General features: G+C 37.7%; 1 protein-coding gene across 2 annotated transcripts in view; it reads right to left on the reverse strand.

Moving 5' to 3' along the window:
- Nucleotides 1–26,304, reverse strand: part of INTS7 (integrator complex subunit 7) — a 106,043-nt gene that overhangs the window by 29,051 nt on the left and 50,688 nt on the right. For both annotated transcript variants that reach the window (XR_014325971.1, XM_082832645.1), the window contains exons 13-16: nucleotides 25,253–25,459; nucleotides 8,819–9,013; nucleotides 8,164–8,267; nucleotides 6,704–6,772 (exon numbers count right to left, since the gene is read on the reverse strand). Coding sequence is in view for 1 of the 2 variants with exons in the window: in XM_082832645.1 (XP_082688771.1) it covers nucleotides 6,704–6,772; nucleotides 8,164–8,267; nucleotides 8,819–9,013; nucleotides 25,253–25,459 (575 nt within the window). In the remaining variant the exon portion in view is untranslated. The remainder of the gene's footprint in view (nucleotides 1–6,703; nucleotides 6,773–8,163; nucleotides 8,268–8,818; nucleotides 9,014–25,252; nucleotides 25,460–26,304) is intronic.

The following is a 26,304-nucleotide window of genomic DNA, read 5'->3' on the forward strand; positions in this document are numbered from 1 at the left end:
TTTCCCTCTAAACCCTGTTTTAACTGCATCACACAAGTTTTGATATGTCGTGTTCTCATTTTCATTCAGTTTAACTTACTTTCTAATTTGCCTTGTGATTTTTTGACCAATTGGAATGTTTAGAAGTCTTGTTTAATTCCTAAACATTTAGGGATTTTCCAGAGATGATTTTCTAATTTAATTCTATCAGATAACATATTCTACGTAGTTTCAATGCTTTTACATTTACTAAGAATTGTTTTGTAGCTCAGCATATGGTTTACTTTGGTAATTTTTCCAAATGCGCTTGGAAAGAATGTGTATGCTGCTGTTGGTAGGGCATACAGGTCAAGTTGGCTGGTAGTGTTATTCAAGTCCTCTATATTCTAAGAAATCTTCTGCAAGTTGTTCTAGTAATTATTCAGAGGGGAGTGTTGAAAACTCCAACCATAATTATGGATTTATTTCTCCTTTCAGTTGTCAGTTTTTGCTTCGTATATTTGGAAGATCTGTTACTAAGTATATAAATGTTTACAATTACGTCTTATTGATGAATTGATCCCCTATTATGGTAAAATGTAGCTCTTTGTCAAGTCTTTGTCCTAAAGTCCACTTTGTATGATACTGTCACACCAGCTTTTAGGGTTCCTTTTCCATCCTTTTGTTTACTTTTAATATATTTGTATCTTTGTATTTAAAGTGGGTTCACACATATGGTCACCTTATCTTTGATAAAGGAGGCAGGAATATACAGTGGAGAAAAGACAGCTTATTCAATAAGTGGTGCTGGGAAAACTGGACAGCTACATATAAAAGAATGAAATTAGAACACTTCCTAACACCATACACAAAAATAAACTCAAAATGGATTAAAGACCTAAATGTAAGGCCAGACACTATAAAACTCTTAGAGGAAAACATAGGCAGAACACTCTATGACATAAATCACAGCAAGATCCTTTTTGACCCACCCCCTAGAGTAATGGAAATAAAAACAAAAATAAACAAATGAGACCTAATGAAACTTAAAAGCTTTTGCACAGCAAAGGAAACCATAAACAAGACAAAAAAGACAACCCTCAGAATGGGAGAAAATATTTGCAAATGAAGCAACTGACAAAGGGTTATCTCCAAAATATACAAGCAGCTCCCACAGCTCAATATCAAAAAAACAAAACAAAAAAACAAACAACCCAATCCAAAAATGGGCAGAAGACCTAAATAGACAATTCTCCAAAGAAGATACACAGATTGCCAATAAACACATGAAAGGATGCTCAACATCACTAATCATTAGAGAAATGCAAATCAAAACCACAAGGAGGACTATTGGGCATATACCCAGAGAAAACCAGAATTCAAAAAGACACATTCACCCCAATGTTCATTGCAGCACTATTTACAATAGGCCAGGTCATGGAAGCAACCTAAACGCCCATCAACAGATGAATGGATAAAGAAGTTGTGGTACATATATACAATGGAATATTACTCAGCCATAGAAAGGAACGAAATTGAGCCATCTGTTGAGACATGGATGGATCTAGAGACTGTCATACAAAGTAAAGTAAGTCAGAAAGAGAAAAACAAGTATCGTATATTAACGCATGTATGTGGAGCCTAGAAAAATGGTACAGATGAACTGGTTTGAAGGGCAGAAGTTGAGACACAGATGTAGAGAACAAACGTATGGACACCAAGGGAGGAAAACCCCGGGGGGTGGGGATGGTGGTGTGCTGAATTGGGCGATTGGGGTTGACATGTATACACTGATGTGTAGAAAATTGATGACTAATAAGAACCTGCTGTATAAATAAAAATAATAATAAAAAAAAGATAATTAATACTTTAAAAAAAAAAACCACAAGGAGGTATCACCTCACACCAGTCAGAATGGCCATCATCAAAAAATCTACAAACAATAAATGCTGGAGAGGGTAGGGAAAAAAGGGAACCCTCTTGCACTGTTGGTGGGAATGTAAATTGATACAGCCACTATGGAGAACAACATGGAGGTTCCTAAAAAACTAAAAATAGAATTACCATATGACCCAGCAATCCCACTACTGGGCATATACCCTGAAAAAACCATAATTCAAAAAGAGACATGTACTACAATGTTCATTGAAGCTCTATTTACAATAGCCAGGAAATGGAAGCAACCTAAATGTCAACTGACAGATGAATGGATAAAGAAGATGTGGAACATATATACAATGGAATATTACTCAGCCATAAAAAGAAACGAAATTGAGCTATTTGTAGTGAGGTGGATGGACCCAGAGTCTGTCATACAGAGTGAAGTAAGTCAGAAAGAGAAAAACAAATACCATATGCTAACACATATATATGGAATCTAAAAAAAAATGGTTCTGATGAACCTAGAGGCAGGACAGGAATAAAGATGCAGACAAAGAGAATGGACTTGAGGACACGGGGAGGGAGAAGGGTAAGCTGGGACGAAGTAAGAGAGTAGCATTGACATATACACACTACCAAATATAAAACAGATAGCTAGTGGGAAGCAGCTGTACAGTACGGAGATCAGCTCAGTGCTTTGTGACCACCTAGAGGGGTGGGATAGGGAGGGTGGGAGGGAGACACAAGAGGAAGGGGATATGGGGATATATGTATACATATGGCTGATTCACTTTTTTAAACAGGAGAAACTAACACAACATTGTAAAGCGATTATACTCCATTAAAGATGTTAAAGAAATAAAAAATAAAATAAGCAGCCCACAAAACCTCATAATAAACCTATGAATTAAGACGAGATATAAATAAATAAATAAATGATAAAGTGGGTTACTTGTGGTAAGCTTATACTTTGGGTTTTGCTTTTTTAGCTGTCTGATAATCTCTTTACTTAGAGAAAGACTATTTACATTTATTGTAATAACTGGTATGACTGGGTATAAATCTACCATTTTGTGATTTGTTTTCTTTTTTCATCTGTTCACTGTTTTTTTTTCCCTCTCTTCCCCTGCCTTCTTTTGGATTAACTGACGTTTTTTTTAAAGTATTCCATTTTACCTCCTCTACTGGCTTATTTATTTTCTAGTGGTTGCTCTAGAATTTATTCGTCCTCCATTACCACAAGTTATCTTCAAATAATATATACTTGATGTAAAATGTAAGACTCTTACTACTGTATTAATTCCAACCCCCATCCCCGTCATTTGTCTCACGTCACACATTTTACTTCTACGTGTTATAAACTCCCAAACGCATTGTTATTTTTTTCTAAATGGGGAATATTTTTTTAAAAAAGTAAAAAATGAGGAAAGTCTTTTTTATGTACTCACATATTTACCATTCCTAGTGTTCTTCTTTGTAGATCTGAATTTACATCTCAAATAATTTTTCTTCAGCCTGAAGAACTTCCTTTAACATTTCTTATAGTACAGGTCTAGGTCTGCTGGTAACAAATTTTCTCAGATTTTGTCTGAAAATGTCTTTATTTAGTCTTAATTATTCAAGGGTATTTTTACTGAATATAGAATACTAGGTTACTTTTTTTTTCTTTCAGGACTTTAAAGATGTTGCTTCACCTGTCTTCTGGCTTGCATTATTTCTGATAAGAATTAGTAAAAAATTCTTATTTTTATTCCCTTCTATATAGTCTTTTTTCTTTGGCTGCTTTATATTTTTCTTTATTACTGGTTTTCAGCAATTTGATTATAATGTGTGCCTTGTGATTTTCTTTATGTTTATGCCACTCTGGGTTCGTTAAGATTCTTGGATTTGTGGGTTTACATTTTTAATTAAACATGAACATTTTTCAGTCACTTAAAATATTTTTCTGTCCCTTGTTCCCCTCCTTGTAAGATTTCCAGTTACATGTATAGTAGTACAAATGACACTGTCTCACTGGCAATTTTAACTTTGTTCCGTTTTTCAGTCTTTTTTCTTTCACTGTCCAATTCGGATAATTTCTATTGCTATGTCTTTAAGTTCACTAATCTTTTCTTTTGCTGTATTTAACATACTGTTAAACCCAACCTAATCAACCTTGAATTCTATGTTCATCAAAACTATCTTTCAAAAATAAAGGCAAAATCAAGATATTTCATTTTTATGCTCTAGAAGTTCCATTTTCTTTTTAAACCTTTAAATTTGTTCATTATCTTCTATCTTTAAAATTTTGAAAATACTAATAGTACTAAAATACTATTTTAAAGTCCAAGTCTGTTAATTCCATCATCTGTCATTTGTGAGTCTTTTTTCTAATTGGCTGAAGTTTCTCTTGGTTATTTGTCACATCTTCCAGCTTCTTCTCATGACCAGTAATTTTTGATTGGATGCTAAAATTGTGGACCTTATACATTTGAGTTTTTGGATTTTGTTGTCTTCAAAAGAATGTTAAGATTTTGTTTTGGTGGACAGCCATTACTTGTCATAATCCTGACTCTTTGAAGCATTACTGAAGCTTTGTTAGGTCAGGTCTAGACTAGTCTTCACTTTAGGGCTAGTTTAGCTTGATTACTAAGGTGGTGTGACCCTTCTAGTGTCTCTTCTGAATGCCTTGAGTGTTCAATTAGGTCTCTACAGTTTGGCCGGTTGGAACTCAAACATTTCTCAGCTCTGCATAAGCTCTGGGAACTGTTCAGTTTACAGCTTCCTGGTAATTATTCCCTCCCTAGTAGCTGTTTTTTGCCTGGCCTTGTGGGATTTCACCTAATATATGTACAGCTTAGCATTCAGCCAAAGATTCATAGCACTCTTCCTCTGGAAAGCTTCCTCCATCCCTGTACTTGGCCTGCAAATTCTAGCTTCCTTTGTTCTCTGAACCCTGATATCTGTCTCTTCAACTAAGCAAGACCACCATGTTTTAATTTGGTTACTCCTGCCTGAAAGGCAGTCTAAAAAGTGCCTCCAGGCAGAGGAAAGCAAGGACTAGTGTAAAGTTTACCTTATTTATGTCCCTTCCCTGAAGGATTACATTCCTGGTCTCCCTGTTGTCCAATGTCTGAAATCAGTTAAACTTATATTTAAACTTGCATATTTTATCCAGGTTTCTAGTTGTTTACAATAGAAGGAAAAGTCCCATACGTGAATGGCTTCATGACCAGAAGCCATTCCATTATATTTTAGGCAGTAAAAATAAAGGTTAAGTGCAAAGCTAGAATAGAAAAATGTAATGGACAAGCATCTCAAAATATTTTTTCTTAATAATCCTAAAAGGTTGGTATAAGCAGATAATAACATAATTATAAACATAAACCCCATCCTATCCCACACTTACTGATACTGGCTCAAGCACAATGTTAGCTGCTAGAGATACGAAGTTGGATAAGACAAGGTCTCTTCTCCCCAAAAACCTTCTAGGCTATGAAAGATACACACAGATTTTTGTAAAAACTACAGTGAATTTTATTAATGTCATGCTTCACTCTCTTGAGGCTCTTTTTAGCAGCAGGTCCTTCTTTATATGAAAGGCACAAAATATATAGTATCAAGAAGAGAAGTTTCAGAAGGAATCTACTCTTTGCAGTTGTACACCAGTACGACTGAAACCCAGAGAGCTCTCCTTCAAGGTACAATCTTTCTTTTCCAATTTTTCATTGCTAGGAAGGGCAAAGGCTAGGGGAGTGGGTTTAGGGGATAAAACAGGATGGAGAAGAGTGAAGAAAGGTGGTAGGAAGTGGAGAGGTTGACAGTGAGAGCAGGATTTGAGAGCTGGCTAGATAACTCCCTTCACCCCATCCCTGCTGACAATGTGTTAAAAAAATCAATCAAGAAAAATACTAATTTATCTTATGTCAACCAACAGTACAATGACATTTGTGTGCTATGAGGTAAGATGAGTAGGCATAATCAGAAATGGCGTGAGCCTGGAAGTATCAATTAACTGGCAAAGACTGAAAAATATGCAGGTTAGAGAACATTTTGAAATTTAAAAGGGAGAAGCTTAAAAAAACAAAACAAAACAAAACAAAAACACTGGAAGTCTAAGGGGAAAATGAACATAGGTCAAAGAAGGATAAATGGAAAAACAAGTAAAAATTAGTATGTCATCAAAATATTAAAATGAATCAGATGAGTGAAAAAAAAAAATAGCCAAGTGGCCTAGTCTGAGAGTAGATAGCACTTTAAAACAGAAGGCAAGGATTTTGGTACTGCCTTGGAAAAAAATGGTGAGTCAATGCTTTAGGATAGAGGAATTTAAAATGCTCTGTTGATTATGTTCTCTTTGAGGAAGCTCATCTTAGAATCACAGGCCTTACTAGATTGGAAATATACAGTTGAAAATAAATGTTCTAAAACAGAATACTATAGTGGGAAAAAATAATGGACCATTCTTCAATAAAAATATTTTGAACAATTAATCAGTTAATTAGAGAATGGAGAAGGATTTTAATAAAGCAAAAAGAGGAACATCTTTTTGTTTGGGAAACCAAAGAATAAAACTTTCAAGTTCAAGCTTAATTATACTATTAACTCAATTTTTTACACCAAAATTTAGTTATAATATACCAGAAGAAAATGTTCAAATTCAAAGAACTTCTTCCTAGTTATTTAGAAAACAGAACACAGGAGGTAAGTAAACAATGGAGACAGAAAATCTAGGTTTGTCATTAGCTATATGACCTTAGGCAAATGCTAGAGAAGTTCTTCCTCTTTGTTTCTTCCTCTATAAAACATCTTCCAAAACACTGTTGTGATGATTAGGTAAGATAACATATTTGAAAGTGTTCTGTAATATAAACTATTTAAATACCTTGCTGATTCTGGATCCAAAATCAGGGCTTCTATTGCGTGAGATATCAGTAAACAGCTCTGCTGCTGTCTGCATTATGTTAAGGTTATACATGATAATAGAGAAATGTACTATAGACTTTATATTATTTGAATACTAAATAAGGCAAGATGAAAATTGTAAGGCCAGCAGGTCTAGGGAAGGGCCCAGGGAACCAGACAGAACCCGCGCCAAGGAGGCTGATGCAACCAACCGGTCTTCCCGCTCCCTGAGGGGCGGAACCAACGGCTCTGAGGCTGATGCAACCGACACCCAACATTGCCACAACATCCAAAAGATAACCAAAAAGGGGTTGCTTCACACAGCAAGTGCCTCCCCTGCGTCCACCCCTATAAATTTTGTTCGCGCCCACACCCAGGCGCAACTTCTCTGGCCCCTTTCTCTCGGACCAGTGAACCTCACCCGGGAGTGTTCCCAAATGAAGCTTGTTTAAGCTCTCCTCCGGTTTTGGTGCCGTTCCTTACAAAAATCATATTCTTCGTGAAGGTAACCATATGTTATTGACTCAAAATAGTCTGTGGCTCTATTTTTTTCTTTTTAAGGGATATATGTTGTCTGTGATAGTTCCAGGAAGAGTACTTCAGAGGTTAATGTTGGAAGGAGGAACCAAGCAACAGGCTCTGTGATTCAATCACAGAAACTTTTTTATCTATCTTGGATATAGGGGTTTCACTGATGAAAAGTTTAAAACAACCACCACAATAAGGGTCTGTAGAGCGGTTACCCTGGAGGTTCCTAGGCTGGGGCTCAAGGGATCTGTTAACTCTCCTGAAATGGTATGCAAATTTGGGGGGATATGTGCATATATGCATTTTTTTTTAGGGGAGAGGGTCCATAGCATTCATCAGGTTTTCAATCACTAAACCAAAATGCCAGGAATTACTGATTTATAGGTCTGCAACTTAAAAGCAATTTATCTTTCTTCCTTTCAAAAAGGATCTGAAGCTGCTAATAAGAAAATACGGAGAACTTAAAGGGGGCTTAGGGAACATAAGTGATGACTGAAACGACTGAATACATCATTAATAAAGGTGATGGGAACTAGGGTTGTTAGCTGTGAATAAAAGATAGGTGAAGCAAGACAGAAAATGGTTCTCTGGTGGAAAAATATTTTGTGTTGTCCACTGTAGCTCAAGTGAGCACCAAGTATTCAACACTGCTTGGACCTGGGTTTTGGACGCTCTTCCCAGAGGTGGAAAAAGACCACCACTGAGTCACCACTTTTTAAAAAGCCTGGTTGAAGTAAAGAAGTTAAATTATACTGCTCATACTAGGTTTCAAAAGAGAAATTATTATTTATGGTAAATCTGTAGGCTTATCTAATGTATATGTATATTTTAGTTAAGCGTATCTGAAATATTTACTCTACATTTAAAAGAATACTTCCAAAGAACAAGAAATATTGGGCAAGTTTAGGATACAGTTCTACATTCCTCAAAGTTGCAGAATCAGCATCAAAAGATGCCTGATAAAGATCCCCATATCGGGAAGCAAGACTTCGGAATTCTTCCATGGACAGTTTCATCTATAAAGAAGGAAAAATATCAATTATGATAAATAAACAAATATGCTTTCGTGTTGTATAAACAACACAAAAGTCAAAACATAAGAAAACAATCCTCAAACAATAAAAATATATTTCAACTCATTTTCAATTCATTCATTTTTATAAACCCTATTAAAGAAAATTAACAAAGATGGCAAATGAAACTACAAATGTGTACAAGATTATAATTTACACATAATGTACAGAAACAAAAAACACTGCATTTTTAGCTTCTTCAAAGTTTCACTAAAATAAATAATATGGCTATAATCTTCCCAAAGTTTCTTTAAAATGTATGTCCTTTTTCTTTATATAAACATGTAGCAACTAGTGAGATATCATCAATCACTCTGTCATTTTAATAAGACTTCAGCCTGTTTTTTGCAAGACAGATGAGTTTAGAAGTATTTGATGTTGCCTCTGAGTCAATCCGCTGATTTTTAAGTTTCAGAATTTTTCATCTCACAACTAACCTCAAAAACCTCTAAAGTGTAAATAAAAACTGCACTGAAAATAAAGTTAAGACATACCTGATTGGAGATGCGACCGCACCGCTGGAGGTCATTCCCTAAGGTCATGGCAATTGTTGTGGCAATTGCAGGTGGTGGGCTTGTTTTGAGGCTACTACAAGTACAGATAAGTTGAGAGAAGGCTTGGAGAAGGTCAATCCTGAGCTTTACAAATTCACACTGAAAACTTAAAGGATTCAGTGGTGTACTGGCAGCCTGGGGAATAAAAACAAGCTATATTTAATACAAGGTAAGCATAAAAGGAAGATGCTGAAGGACAAAGTATTTATCAGAGTCTGCAAAAGAGCAGTAGTTCTAATGATGATGGATAAACACCTACATTATTAGGGGAGGATGTAATATTAGAAAGAAAAACTTATTGTCATTAGCATCAACTCTGAAAAACTATGTTCCATCAACACTCAGGTTCCTTACTTCCTACATTTGCAAAGACCCCACAAGACATGGGTTAACTAGACCGTCATCTGTAAGATATCATATGAGGGATGCTTCACAGACATTACCATTCCCCCCAGATTCCCTTATCACCTTCCTACCTTTCTAGCCTGAAATTCACATGCTGGAATCATTAAACAGAATTTTTAAAAGTTGGAAGGGGGAGGGCTTCCCTGGTGGTGCAGTGGTTGAGAGTCCGCCTGCCGATGCAGGGGACATGGGTTCGTGCCCTGGTCCGGGAAGATCCCACATACTGCGGAGTGGCTAGGCCCATGAGCCATGGCCACTGAGCCTGCGTGTCTGGAGCCTGTGCTCTGCAACGGGAGCGGCCACAACAGTGAGAGGCCTCCGTACCGCAAAAAAAAAAAAAAAAAAAAAAAGTTGGAAGGGGGAGAAAAGAAAGGTGAGGGCAGGAGAAATATATTGTTAGACCGTCACTGTTAAAAAAGCCTGTTGCTGGCGGAGGTGAGGCAAGAGCCAGCCAGACCACGTGGGGCCTTCAGACCACAGGCAAGGTTCCGTATTATATTTTTTTTTTTTGCGGTAGGCGGGCCTCTCACTGTTGTGGCCTCTCCCGTTGCGGAGCACAGGCTCCGGACGCGCAGGCTCAGCGGCCATGGCTCACGGGCCCAGCCGCTCCGCGGCATGTGGGATCTTCCCGGACCGGGGCACAAACCCGTGTCCCCTGCATCGGCAGGCGGACTCTCAACCACTGCGCCACCAGGGAAGCCCCCGTATTATATTTTAAATGCAGTGTTTGGCGCCCAGTCCCCTACTCTGTGGAGCACCCTCTTTGTGTACAGGCCCACGGCAGCCCCCCCCCCCCCCCCCCCCCGCTTTCTTCCCTGCGGATGCGCACGTGCGTCCCGAGCGCGGCGGCTGTGCCCAGAGACCCGCCTGACCCCGGGCGCCCTTAGCCCTGGTCCGGGCTCCAGCCACCGCAGCACGCTAGCCTCTGGTCTCGCGCTCTGCCCTCAGGCACCTGTCCCCCGGTGATCCACGCAAGGCCCCGTCGGCAGGTGAAGTGGCCTCCCTTAGAGCGACCCGGAAAGTGTGGTCCGTATTTCAAGGTGGACTTTCAAAGGCGGTGCTGCCTTGAGCCCGCGGGCCCCGCCGGTGGCCGAGCGCTCCAAGACGTTAAGGGAAGGGCAGGCCTTCCCTAGTGCAGAGGCACGGGTGTTGGCCGACTGTCCATTTTTGCAGAAATCTTCCTCCTATGTGGGATCGCTGTCTGGAGAAGGGCTCCTGCTTTGCTCCGGGAAGAAGCTGATCCAGGACGGCAACACGTGGCTGGAAGGGCCATCTCCAGAAAAGAGGAAGAGCTGCAAGTGCCGTCAGTGATCCCCTCCAGGCACCCAGAGCCTTAACTGAAATACCGGATCGTTCCCTAGATTTTTGCTACATTAAACTATATTGTCCAGTTAAAAAAAAAAAAAAAAGAGTACGAAACACCGTGGTAGAGGACAACGATTCCTGGCTCTCCCCTGACTGCACAGCCTTTGGACAACTTTGCCAGTGGAAGAGCTTTGTTCCAACCACCTGCCCCAGTGCAGCTGTGTCGATGGCACGAAGCTTCGTTCCGCAGCTCCTATTTCACAGCAGTCCCCTCTCCCTGGTCTCGTTGTGGGCCACACCAAGATGGCTGCCCACCCCTCAGATGGACCACAGGTTCTGGAGTTGGCTGCTCCCGAGAAGAGCCGGGTGGCGACTTTTTTGAGCAGGACCAGAACAGACCTCCTTGGGTCACGCAGCTGCAAGTGGCACAGTGACCCAGCCGCTCGCCTGCAACCAGCGACTTTCCCAAACCAGCTGCTGCTTCAGCTTCGTGATCGGGCCAGTTTCTATATTGGGTAACGGTCAAGAGGCATGGTCTGTGATGTCATGTATGTAAAAATCTGTTTCTCGTTGAAGTTACAAAAGTAATGACAACATGAGGTTTCGCAGGGCCGAGCTCACTTTGTTCCGATCGCTGCCACCAGCGTAGGGGGTCCAGGGTGGCGGGTAGATGAAGCCCACCTCTGCCTGAAGCATCCAGCCAGGCTGTGCATCCACTTCCTGGTCTGAGAAACGGAACTAATAAGCAGAATACAACTTCTCTTTATTGTTTGCTATGAAGAGTGATCTGATTTAAACATTACTCGGAGGCCCCTGCTTATTTTACCAAGCACAATGTCCTCAACGTTCCTCCATGCCGTAGCGGGTGACAGGACTTCCTTCTCTTTTAAAGGTTGAATAATATTCCATAGTCTGGATAGACCACATCTTGTTCATCCATTCACCTTTCAGTGGACACTTGGGTTGTTTCCACCCCTTGGCTAGTGTGAGTAATGCTGCTCTGAACATGGATGTACAAATATCTGTTTGAGTTCCTGCTTTCAGTTCTTTTGGGTCTATACCCTCATGGGTGTGAGGCAGTATCAGTGATTTTTAAGACTCCTTTGCTTCCCAATTTCTTTAGCTGTCTTTCTCTCCCCTCCTACCTTATGAAATACTTAAGAGGTTAAATGTGTAAGATAAAGAAATTCCTAAAAATGAGGAATTGGGAAGTTTAGACTTACATCTCCTAGAGGGATTGGAATGAGTCCCTTTTTACCACCCTGAATTCTCCCAGCCAGTGCCTGCCCTGTCCCACTTCGCAGCTGGCTTTGGGTTCATGAAAACATATACAGTATTAGAAATTAAGACTAAAAGATTGTTTTTAAAAGATTTTTATTCATTCATTTAAACTTACAATAAGAAACTGACTCCATGTTACTCAACAATAAATAACATTTTATGAAAAATCATTATTTTCAAAAAATGATTAGTGAGAACAAGGGACTTGTTTCATATTTTTGCAGATCTCTTTAATGTCTAGCTTGATAAAAGACAGCTGGATTCTCATAGCTGCTTCTGTGTTCAGTCTCTTGTAATATATCATTTTAGTTGATGTCTGTTAAGAAAATTTGATCTCACAGGGATGTGTAGCAGGAAAATGGAGAAGCGTTTATATAGGTTCTCCACCATTCACTGAATTGTGCAGTTATTCCAAATGTTGACCCATTTCACTAGACAATATTAAAAATCACAGTTGTGTGGAATGTAAATTGGAGCAGCCAGTATGGAAAACAGTAAGGAGACTCCTCAAAAAATTAAGACTAGAACTACCATATATGATCCAGCTATTCCATATCTGAGTATTTATCCAAGGAATACAAAAACACTAATTTGAAAAGATAGATGCACCTCAATGTTCACGGCAGCATAATTTACGATAGCCAAGATATGAAAACAACCTAGGTATCCATCAACAGATGAATGGATAAAGATGGTGATATATATATGTACCATTGTGTCCCCGCGAAAAGGCAAGGACCGTCTTAGTATTATTAGAAAAGTAGTTATTTTTTTAATATCAGTTATCTTTTAATTGAGGTGTAGTTGATTTGCACTGTTGTGTTAGTTGCAGGTGTACAGCAAAGTGATTCAGTTATACATATATATATTCTTTTTCAGATTTTTAAAAATTTACCGAAGTATAGTTGACTTACAAAAAAAATGCTAACTTAACAATAAATGGAGGCGTAATGAAATTAACTTTATTCCCTGACATGACTCGCTTAAAACATGCTGATGCCGTTCTTAGATAGTATTTCACACTCTTCTTTTAGGAGGAGAGCCTGGTGTGTGACTGGAGGTTCTAGAATTAAGTTACAATCTTATCCATCTGACCAAGTATTGACCTTAGTGTAGTTCTCTCTAGTTTTAAGTGTCAAATTATAGTTTTATTATTTGGTGGAATTCATATTTTACTCTAGGAAATAGTTTGCCACTTCCTGTATCCTTTATAAGAACATACACTTGCTCTAGTATCCCTCTCAAATTGCAAAGTTACACCTATATAAAATTATATAAGCTAGAGGTAATAACTATAATCAATATATTGAATTCTGTGGTTTTCAAACTTTTGGGATGTTTTGTTCTAATCATGAAACAGCACAGATTAGGGATATTAAAGAGACTATTTCAATTGTTTTTAATTTCTTGGAGATTTGATTTGCTCTTATAGGAAGATAAGTTCCCCCTTCCTCTGCCCCTTAAGCTGCTACTTGCTATTTTTTATTTACTGCTTATCAATAACTTTAGAAGGGTCAGGGATACAAGTGGGTATATATGATATATATACAGTTATATACAGTGTAGACCATCTTACCAGACAAAAAATCATTTGCAATATTGTCCTAACATGCATTATAAAACTGAAAGCGAAGCAAGATGTAGTTATAACGAAAAAGATTTACTGCTACTCTGAAGTTATTTCTGACTAACAAGAAATATTTGATGATATAAGATGGTAACTTTGAAAGTGACTGTACATCTTACATCGTGTTATACTGAGGAAAACAATGTTAGATATAGTATGCATGTTCAAAAAGAACACAGAAAAGATAAACTTGTGATAAAGGTCAATCAAAGACTTTAAAAAGGTAATATCGTCCATGAGAGACAGAAAACATATAAAAATAAAATTTAGACTATAGTGCTATGAACAATGCCAATGAGAAATAAAAGGGATATTATTTATTCTTCTTTACATGGGGGCTAAAGCTTAAAACGGAAATGGGTTCTAAGGCAAAAATTGTATACAGTCAAAATTATCCCTGAAAATTCCTCAAGAAGGAACTACTTCCAGTAAATTTAACATAGGTGAAGGAACAGCAAACTCAGAGCCCCGGGGTACAAGCTAATTGAGAAGAACTGTCCACACTATTTAAAGTGCTATTTTGTGTCCCCATTATTTAAATAGCTATTTTCCCTCATTCTTGTTCTTTCTTTCTTTTTTTTAAAAGTCTAAACATACAGAGGTAAATCTGTGTTAAACACACATATAATGCTACTTCACTGAATTTGACTTTTGGTACATATTCTGTTTTCTATATGGAGCAGCTAAAAAAACCCAATGTGGCTGAAAGGAAAGCTACTTAATAAACTCAGTTAAAAATATTTATATATATTGTGGTAAAGAACATGTGACAACCAAGAGTGAACCACAGTGCAAACAATGGACCTTAAGCCCCTAGTAACCACCACCCTACTTTCTGTTTTTATGGATCTGACCACTTTCATTTAAGTGGAATCATATAATATTTGTCTTCTTGTAATTGGATTATTTCACTTAATACAAGCTCAGTTTTTGAAAGAATAAGCCAAGCTTAAAGCAATAGTAGACTAAACTGTTTAAAACCAGACCTCCTGCTAAGAACAAATGGAAAACTGAGTTAAATATTATGAACATCTATCTAAAAGCACTGAAGAGCTACTAAGGCAACAAGGAGCCAAAATCATGGAGAGATGGGTAATCCAAGAAGATAAGACTGACATCTGGTGATTACTTGCTAATTTGAAAGCTGCTCCTGGGAGTCTGAGAAGCTGAGCAGAGCTTTCAGCAGTCTCATAAGACTAAGAGGGCTGTGGAAAACACTTCAGGCTTTTGGCTGTAACTTCAAAGGGCTATACCCTAGGAGTTAGGAGAACCAAAAATATACTGGCTCTTCCAAGGACTGAAGCTTAGCTCTGAATCAGTTCAATCCTTGGCTGGATTAGGGTAATCTGCCCTTAGCCTAACTGCCTGCCAAAGCAAGGATGATATAATCATTGTAATTTTTCACACACACTGTCCAAAACTAACTAAAAAAATAACTAAGTATACAACAAAGACAAAATTCCTCAAACCAAAAGGGGGATAAAAGGTCAAAGACACAAACCACAACAGATCCAGATAACAGACTATCATATATGAATTTCAAGATAACTACAATCAATATGTTAAAGAACTTAAATGACAAGATAGAGAGTCCTGGAGAAGAACTACAGAATATAAAATAACCAAATGGAAATTCTGGAACTGGAAAAACACAATAAATGAAATTAAGAACTTAATGAATGAGTCTGACATGCTGATTAGACACAATGTAAGTGAGAATTATGGAAATGGAAGATAGGTCAGAAGAAAATATTTAGAGTTAAGTATGGAGAGATAAAAAGGTAGAAAATGAAGAAGAGAATATAAGAGATATATGAGTCATGGTAAAAAGAATTAACATGGGCGCACTACATCCCAAATGAGGAAGAAAGGGACAGAAGCATTGGCTAAAGAGATAATGGCCAAATGTTCCATAACTGATCAAAGTCATCAAGCCTTATATCCCAGAAGTACTATGAACCCCAAAAGGCATTTATACTGATAGTAGTATAAACTGGAAACCACCATAGGCAACTTTTTGGTAGTATTTATTAGAGCTGAACTCAGTATATCTATGACACAGCACTACCATCCAGAAGATAGGCACACCTATATCAAAAGATGTGTGTAAGAAAGTTCAAAGTCCAATTATTCTAAATAGCCCCAACCTGGAAATAACTCAAATGTTTCTCAAAAATAAAATGGATAAACAGATTGTTATAACAGTTATCCAAAAGAATATCACAATGAAATGAAAATGAACAAACTACTGCAATATGCAACAAAAAGCATGAATGCATCACACGAATATAAAGCTGAGCAGAGAAGCTAGAATCAAAAGCATAATACTGCATGAGTCCTTAAATAATAATGAAAAACAAGGCGAGACTAATCTATAGCTTTAGAAATCAAAAGTGCCTTCTACAGAGAAAGGTAAAGGTAGTGACTTGAAGGGAAAACATTTCTTAAAGTGATAAAAAGCCACAAATCAGAAGATAATATTTGCAACTCATATAACCTACAAAAGATTGGTATCTAGAACATCCAAAATAAAAAGGCAACCTAATGAATGGGAGAAAATATTTGCAAATCATGTATCTAGTAAGGGGTTAATACCTAAAATACATTTAAAAACTCATACAAGTCAGTAGTAAAATAACAACAACAAATAATCCAATTAAAAAATGGGCAGAGATTTGAATAGGCATTTTTCCAAAGACATACAGATGGCCTATAGGCTCAACATCACTAATCATCAGGGAAATGCAAATCAAAACCACAAGCACAAAATTCAACTCACACCTGTTATAATGGCTATTATCCAAAAAACAAGAAATAACAAGTGTTGGCAAGGATGTGGAAAAAAGGGAATCCTGGTGCACTGCTGGTAGAAATGTAAACTGGTGCAGCCACTATGGATAACAGTATGGAAGTCCCTCAAAAATTAAAAACAGAACTACCATATGGTTCTGCAATTCCACTTCTGGGTATTTATCTGAAGAAAACAATAATACTAACTCAAGAAGATATCTGCACCTCCATATTCACTGCAGCACTATTTACAATAGCCAAGATATGGAAACAATCTAAATGTCCACTGATACATAAATAAAGAAAATGTGGTATATATACACAAAATGGAGTATTATTCAGCCATAAAAAAGAATAAAATCTTGCCATCTGTAACAACACAAATGGATCTAGACGGTATTATGCTAAGTGAAATAAGTCAGACAGAGAAAGACAATTACCGAATGATCTCACTTATATGTGGAATCTAAAAACAAAAACCAAGCTCATAGATACAGAGAACAGATAGATGGTTGCCAGAGGTGGGGGTAGGGAAGTGCATGAAATGGGTGAACTGGGTCAAAAAGTACAGCTATAAAATAAATGAGTTATGGGGATGTAATGCACAGCATGGTGACTATATTGTGAGGGAGAGGCAAAGATAGCAGAGGAGAAGGACCCTGAGCTCATCTCCCACAGGCACATCAAAATTACAGCTATTTACAGAGCAAATATCAATGAAAGTGACCCGAAGACTAGCAGAAAAGAACTTCTACAGCTAGAGACGTAAAGAAGGAACCACAGAGAGATGGGTAGGAGGGGTGGAAATATGGTATAGTCAAGATCCATACCCCAGGTTGGTGACCAGCAAATGGGAGGCTAATTACAAACTGCAGAGGTTCTCCTCAAAAAGCAAGGGCTTTGAGTCCCAGCCGGGACTGGGCTTCCCAGCCGGGAGCCCCTAGAATGCTTGGCTTTGAAGGCCAGCAGGGCTTATTTTGGGGTGAGCCAGAGGACTGTGGGAAATAGAGACTCCACTCTCAAAAGGCATACACAAAAGAAATCATAGAAGGAAAAGATCAGAGCAGAAATAAATGAAATAGAGACTAAAAAAACAATGGAAAAGATCAATGAAACTAATGGCTGGTTCTCTGAAAATATAAACAAAATTGACAAACCTTTCACCAGACTCATCAAGAAAAAAAAGAAAGGCCCAAATCAATAAAATAAGAAATGAAAAAGTTACAACCCACACCATAGAAATATAAAGGATCATAAGATATTCCTATGAACAATTATACAACAATAAAAGGGACAATCTAGAAGAAATGGACAAATTCCTAGAAATGTACAATTGCCCAAGACTGAATCAGGAAGAAACAGAAAATAAGAACAGACCAATTACCAGTAATGCAACTGAATGGGTAATTTAAAAAACTGCTGACAAACAAAAGTCCAGCACCAGATAACTTCACAGGTGAATTTTACCAAACATTTTGAAGAGAATTAACACCTATGCTTCTCAAATTATTCCAAACTGCAGAGGAAGGAATGCTTCTGAATTCATTCTATGAGGCTGGCACCACCTGATACCAAAACCAGACAAAGATACCACAAAAAAAGAAAATTACAGGCCAATACCACTGATGAACACAGATGCAAAAATCCTCAATAAAATATCAGCAAACTGAATCCAACAATACATTAAGAGGATCACACACCATGATCAGGTGAGGTTTATGCCAGGGACGCAAGAATGGTTCAAAAATCAATGTTATACACCATATTAACAAACTGAAGAATAAAAACCATATGATCATCTCAACAGATCCAGAAAAAGCTTTTTGACATAATTCAACATCCATTTATGATAAAAACTCTCCACAAAGTGGGTATAGAGGGAATATACCTAAGCATAATAAAGGTCATATATGACAAGCCCACAGCTTGTTTTCCACTCAATGGTGGAAAGCTGAAAGCATTTCCTCTAAGATCAGGAACAAGACAAGGATGCCCATTCTCACCACTTTTATCCAATATAGTATTAGAAGTCCTAGCCACAGCAATCAGGCAAGAAAAAGAAGTAGAAGGAATCCAAATTGGAGAGGAAGAAGTAAAAATGTCCCTGTTTGCCGATGATACGATATTATATATAGAAAATCCTAAAGACACTACCAAAAAACTACAGGAACTCATCAATGAATTCAATAAAGTTGCAGGATACAAGATTAATACACAGAAATCTGTTCTGTTTCTATATACTAAAAAACAAACTATCAGAAAAAGAAATTAAGAAAACAATACCATTTATAATCACATCAAAAAGAATTTAAAATACCTGGGAATAAATCTAAGGAGGGAAAAGACCTGTACTCAGAAAACTGTAAGACATTAATAAAGGAAACTGAAGATGACACCAAAAACTGCAAAGATATGCTATGCTCATAGCTTGGAAGAATTAATATTGTTAAAATGCCTATACTACCCAAGGCAATCTACAAATTCAATGCAATCCCTATCAAAATATCAAATGGCAGTTTTCACAGAACTAGAACACATAATTCTAAAATTCATATGGAAACCTTACAGGACCCCAAATAGCCAAAACAATCTTGAGAAAGAAGAACAAAGGTGGACGTATCACACTCCCTGATTTAAAACTCTACTACAAAACTACAGTAATCAAAACGGTATGGTTTTGGCACAAAAACAGACACAGATGAATGGAACAGAATAGAGAGCCTTGAAATAAACCCACATGTATATGGTCAATTAATCTACAACAAAGGGGGCAATAATATACAATGAGGAAAAGACAGCATCTTCAATAAGTAGTGTTAGGAAAAATGGACTGCTACATGCAAAAGAATCAAATTGGACTCCTTTTTCACATTACATACAAAAATAAACTCAAAATGGGTTAAAGACTTAAATGTAAGACCTGAAACGATAAAATTTCTAGAAGAAAACAGGAAGTACACTCTTTGACAGAATACTGTCTTATTGAGCTAAGTATCCTCTGTCTTACCTAGCAATATTTTTTTGGTTATGCCTCCTCAGGCAAGGGAAACAAAAGCAGAAATAAACAAATGGGACTACATCAAACTAAAAAAGCTTTTGCACAGCAAAGGAAACTATCAACAAAACAAAAAGGCTGCCTACTGAATGGGATATTTGGAAACAATATACCTAACAAGGGGTTAATATACAAAATATACAGAGAACTCAAACAACTCAACATTAAAAAAAAGCAAAAAATCCAGTTAAAAATGGGCAGAGGACCTAAATAGACATTTTTCCAAGGAAGACACACAGATGGTCAAAAGGCACATGAAAAGATGCTCATCCAGGGAAATGCAAATCAAAACCACAATGAGATATCACCTCACACCTGTCAGAATGGCTACCATCAAAAAGACCACAGGTAACAAGTGTTGGAGAGGATGTGGAGAAAAGGGAAACTTGTGCACTTCTGGTGGGAATATAAATTGGTGCAGTCACTATGGAAAACAGTATGAAAGTTCCTCAAAAAATTAAAAACAGAACTACCACAGGATCCAACAATTCCACTTCTGGGTTTTTATCCAAAGAAAATAAAAACACTAATTAAAAAAGACATATGCATCCCTATGTTCACTGCAGTATTATTTACAATAACCAAGATACAGAAGCCACCTAAGTCCCCATCAAGAGAAAAATGGATAAAGGAGATGTGGCATATATATATGTGTGTGTATATATATATATGCACACACACACACACACACAATGGAATATTAGCCATAAAAAAGAATGAAATCTTGACATTTGTGACAACACTGATGGACCTAGAGGATATTAGGCTAAGTGAAATAAATCAGACAGACGAAGACAAATACTGTATGATTTAACTTATATGTGGAATCTAAAAAACAAAACAAATGAACAAACATAACTAAACAGAAAGAGAGGCACAGATAGAAGAGGTGGTTGCCAGAGGGGAAGAGGGTGGGGAGAGGAAACTGCTAAGGGAGATTAAGAGGTACAAACTATCAGTTACAAAATAAATGAACCACAGGTATGTAATGTACCATATGGGGAATATAGCCAATAATTATGTAACATCTTTGTATGGTGACAGATGACAACTAGACTTATCATAGTATCATTTTGAAATATACACAAATACTGAATCTGTGTGCTGCGCATTAGAAACTGAATTTCATAGGTCATTAAATGTAAATAAACAAATGAACAAACAAATTCATAGAAGAGTAGATCAAATTTGTGGCTACCAGAGGTGGAAGGCTGGGTGGGGGTTGGGAGGGAGAACTGAACGAAGGCAGTCAAACGGTACAGAATTCCAGTTATAAGTAAGTCCTAAGGATATAACGATATAAGGATATAAATACAACACAATAAAGATAACATACTGCTGTATGATATATATGAAAGTTGTTAAGAGAGTAAAATCCTGAGTTCTCACCACAAGAAGAAAAGTTGTTTTTTCTATCTCTTTAATGTTGTATTTATATGAGATGATGGATGTTCACTAACCCTATTATGGTAATCATTTCATGACGTATGTATGTCAATCATTATGTTGTACACCTTAAATTTATACAGTGCTGTATGTCAATTATATCTCAGTAAAACTGGAAGAAAAAATAAATTTTAAAAATACTATATTGAATATTTGAAAGTTGCTAAAAGAGTAGATCTTAAAACTCCTCTTCACAAGAAAAAAAAATTTTCTAACTATGTATGTGACAGATGTTAACTGTCACCATACTTACTGTAGTGATTTCACAATATATACAAATATCAAGTCGTGTTGCACATCTGAAACTAATCCAATGTTATATATCAATCATACCTCAAATATATAGATATATAAAGTTTAATTGTATTAGTAATTTGGGAAACTCCAATCATAACTTCCAGAACATACCAAGTGAGGGGGAAAATGTAGAGTAACAGGAACTCTTATACACTACTGGAAGGATTGTAAATTTGTAAAACCACTATGGAAAAACTCCTGGTATTAGCTAGTCAATTGAAGATGTACACCTTATGCAATTCCACTCCAAGGTAGTATTTTAGATCAGTATCTCTTAATAGGGGCAGGAGTATCCTCAGCATTTCTGGAGATTAAGCAACTCCAGCCACTGAGCATTAGGCCAACAGCAGTCCCTCCAACCCCTCTATCACTGGGACAAACAGAAACATCCTCACACATTTCTAAATTGGAGCAGGGGGCAGATACATAGTTCTGAGTGAGTACTGCCCTAGAGAAGGGTTTTCAATCTCAGTATACTAGTGACATTTTGGACCAAATAATCCTTTGTTGAGGGGAGTTGTCCTGTGCATTGCTGGATGTTCAGCAGCATCTTTGGCCTTTACCCACTAAATGCCACTAACACCTTGGTGAGTTGTGATAACCATAAATGTCTCCAGACATTGCCAAATGGAGCTAGAATCATCCCCAGTTGAGAATCAGTATCCCAGAGAAACCTTTACATAGGTGCATCAAAATGTGTCCAAGAATGTTCACAGCAGTAATGTTTTAATAACAAAAAACTGGAAAAATCAAAATTTCCATCAACATTAGAATGGGAAAATAAATTGACGTATAATCATATAATACATGGGTATACAGCAGTGAAACTGACCTAAAGCTTTATGCAACAAGATGGATGAATCTTAGGAATATAATTTAGATAACCAAAGCAAGTCAAAGAAAAATACATGATTCCTTTTTATATAAAATTCAAAAACAAGCAACATAAAACAATACCTTAAGAGTTAAAGAAAAGCATGTTAAAATTGTAAAGAAAGGCAAGGGAATGGTACATACAAGGTTCAGGATGGGGACTTTCCTGGTGGCGCAGTGGTTAGTGGTTAAGAGTCTGCCTGCCAATGCAGGGCACACGGGTTCAAGCCCTGGACCGGGAAGATCCCACATGCTGCAGAGCAACTAAGCCTGTGCACGACAACTACTGAGCCCACGTGCCACAACTACTGAGCCCACGCGCCTAGAGCCTGTGCTCCACAACAAGAGAAGCCACGGCAATGAGAAGGCTGCACGCCGCAATGGAGACCAACACAGCCAAAAATAAATAAATAATCAAACAAACTTACAAAACAAAAAGATTCAGTATTGTGGTTACCTTTGTGAGGTGGGAACTGGTATACAAACATGGAGGGGCACACATGAATTTTAAAGGAAATGGTAATGTCCCATTTCCTAAACTGAGTGCTAGGTATACCTGGATATTTGATATTTTTATATACCTCACATAATATATATGTAGATATAATACCTATTCAATATTTAATAAAATAAAAAATAAATTTAAAACCCACCATTGGAGGCAGATTGCTAAAATCGTTCCTCTAACTCATGCCACCACTCCCACCCCCGCCCCAGTCTCCACACCTTATCTATCTCCCTTAAAGCGTGGGTAGAACCTGTAACTTGCTTCTATCTAATGGAATACGACAAAGGTAATAGATTTTGAGGATGTAATTTAGGTCGCTAATGAGCTGACTTTATATTAATCAAAAGGGAAATTATTCTGGGTAGATCTCGCCTCATCAGGTGAGTCCATTAAAAGAGGGTCTTGAAGGTAAGAGATTCTCCTGTAGGCCCTGAAGCTTCCACAAGTCTTACGGCTGTGAGGAAATAAATCCTGCCAAAAACTACACGAATTTAGAAGAGGACCCTGAGCCCAGGCCTCAGACAAGACTGGCCCTGGCTGACACCTTGACTGCAACTCTGTGACAACATGAGCAGAGGACCCAGTTAAGTCATGCCTGGACTTCTGACTCATAGAGACCGTAAAATAATAAATGGGTGTTGTTTTAAGCCACTAAATTTGTGGTAATTTGTTACACAGCATGGAAAACTAATACAAACACTTCTTACAATTTTTATTTCTAAGAAGCAAGATAACTATCATTAATCACTGCACTGGGAAATTAAGCACCCAAACATCGCCATAGCGGCCCCACAAGCACAGAATTTTTAACTTCTCTTTAGTTTGGTTGAAGAAGGTAAAAAGTATAATCCTCATAGCTGACAACCTCAAATTAGAACATTCATGTGTCAGAGAGTAAAAGGGCAATTCATGCTCAAATCATCTTCGTTAAAAAGACAGAAAGCTACCGTCACATCCATACTTGTCAAATCAACAGGTTTTCTAAAAACCTTAAAACAAAACAAAACCCTGATAGTATAGTACAATCAGAAATGTGAGAAGTTCCAAATGATTGTATGGATCATACTGCCTTCCCCTTCAGATTATGCTCAAGTGGAGACTCATTTCCTGATTTCTTTTTATCCTCAAAGCAGTGTGAGGCACATAGCAAGTGCTTACAGTGTTGAATAAAGGAACTCCATTTCAAAAGATGATTTGAGGCCCAATAACCTGCCCTTGCCTGTGTTAATGGCAGAACGGAGACTAAGACAAGGGCCTTCTGTCAACTGGGTACTTTCTTCCTACGTCAGAATTCAGTCCTTACTTACTGCCAAGCCTCATTAAACACACATACACACAAATCATTAAAAGACTATTAACTATTCAACGGGATTTTTCATAATATTAATTCTATCTGCCTCATTGTTTTGTGAGCCTGTTTCACAGTTCTTACCATTTACTGTACTGCATGATTAACAATTTTCTGTTCCACATCAACTAGAAAATGAAATTATCCTACTGATCAGAGGCAATAACTACTTTTTCATTTTCTAAGGTATTTATTAGCCTGATATAGGTAACAACAATCTTTTCCTAAGATAATCAAGAGGAGAGAATCACTGCAGTCAGTGCTACCCCTTAAAATGGAGGGCAGCCATTCCTATATTCCTGTTTTAAAATGGCAGTTAATCAATAAATCATTCTTCAAAAGATATGTACCCACAGTAACCTGAATAGTCTGTCTCTTTTGTGACATCTGTTTATTCTTTGTTCTACTTTGAAACATTTCTCTTTGCATGGCCCACCATTAAAAATATTTTAGATTATGTGATAAATATAAAACAGGTAGGGCTTCCCTGGTGGTGCAAGTGGTTGACAGTCTGCCTGCCGATGCAGCGGACACGGGTTTGTGCTCCAGTCCGGGAGGATCCCACATGCCGTGGAGCGGCTGGGCTGGTGAGCCATGGCCGCTAAGCCTGCGCGTCCGGAGCCTGTGCTCCGCAACGGGAGAGACCACAACAGTGAGAGGCCCACGTACCGCAAAAAAAAAAAAAAAACAGGTAGCAAAAGTTTTATGGCCCCATCTAAATATATACAATTTTTAAAGTCACGTGACAATACTTTAAACATATTTAATGCTGATTACATAAACTCTTTACTCTTAAGGGGAAAAAGTCCTTGCATTAATACAGAAAATGCACATTTTAGGGAACAGATTCTTAGGAATATAACTAGTTTCAAGGAAATGTTAAGGATCTGCTCTCTCTGCCACACCCTTTCTTTCTTGGGAAAAAAAAAAAGGGGAATAGTAGCTGGCTGAATGTTAATTTGGAATAGGAGGATATCACAGTGGGATAAAAGGTGAGACGCTAGCATCCCTCATCATTTCTTCTTTATTTACAAAGCAAGAAACTCTAGTTTCTTAGTGAGTAGTTGCCAGGTATGAGATGGGGTGGAGGGTTTATGTTTGACAGTAGCAGTCACCCAGGCTGGAGTCTTACTAACAGGAGTCTGGAAAGGGAGGACCCTATCTCCACTTTATCCTTCCTGCATGGATTCAGCAATCCTCTTCACATGTGTACCTGATACTTGATAAAAACAAAATGATAAATGTTCACCAATCTATGAATGTTAAAAAGTGGGGGAGGGGTTAATGATCTACTTCCATGTCCTATTTATTACTGTAATACTGCCAAATACATATATATCAGCAGGTTTTTCAAGGTTAAAAGAGGATAAGCCCCAAAAGAAAAGGGAGACCATTGTCACACAAGTCATCATCACCAAAGGAGAATTAAGAGAACTTACTGTTAAGGAAGCAATCCCTTTGTGGTAGAATTTTAAAGACTCAGCAATGCAAGAAAGTGCTGAACTATAATTCTCCTCTTGCAACCCAGTGAGACACTGTTCTGCATGTGAGAACTCTTTCAAACTATTCAGCCAGAAGTAGAAATGTTCTGAGGCAACCTGAGTCAGCAAACTCTGATAAAGCTCTCTGGCCATGTCGTGATTACCCTAAGAAAAATAAGGGGGGGAGGATAATGAGGTTCTTACACTTGAATTAGTTGATGTAGCAGCTAAAAGAGAAACCCAAACCTTGGATAAGTTTTAACAATCACTCCTCACATTATAACTCTGTGAGACTCAGTCTAAGTATTTCTTCAGAGAAAACATGCTGAGCTGCTTTTATGTAACATAATGACTGAAGTTCTTTACCAAAACAGTTCCAAAGAGAAAATGAATGGAAGTAACTATAACCCATGTCTAGAACTTTAGTTCAAAATATAGAAAGTATAAATATTTATTGTATGTCATTTTGTATGAGCTATTTAGTGGGGTGGGGAGAACTCCAGTTAAGTTCCATCAAGCGATTACCAAGAGGAGCACTGCGCCCTCTGGAAACGACTGAGGGAAGGGTAGCTGTGGGAGGATGTGAATGCCTTTTAATGCATGGGGGCGAGGGATGCTCACTGTCTTGCAGTGCTTGGATGCTTGGGACAGTTGGGTATAATAAAGAAATATCCTGTCAATAGTGCTTCTTCTCCCATTTGAGAAACACTGTAAAATGTGAACATGTGCTTCCATCACCTAGAATAATGCTTCTCAAATTTTGTTCTCTGGACTTATCCCCAAAGAATTTCTATACTATCCAAGCTCTATATTTCCTCTCAAACAAAAGTAAATAAAAATCGTTAGGATTTCCATATGGTTGAGAGGGAACAGAAGACTAAAACTTTCCCGTTTCCACATAAGAATGATAAAGTTGGAGAGGGAAAGGGAAGAACGACATGGTGTACTGAAAGGGGAGAATATAAACGTGGGTGGGAGGGAGCTGTGCTTACGGGAGCACAGGACAAAAT

The sequence above is a fragment of the Leucopleurus acutus genome (assembly GCF_964270905.1).
Source record: "Leucopleurus acutus genome assembly, chromosome: 2".
Lineage (NCBI taxonomy): Eukaryota > Metazoa > Chordata > Mammalia > Artiodactyla > Delphinidae > Leucopleurus > Leucopleurus acutus.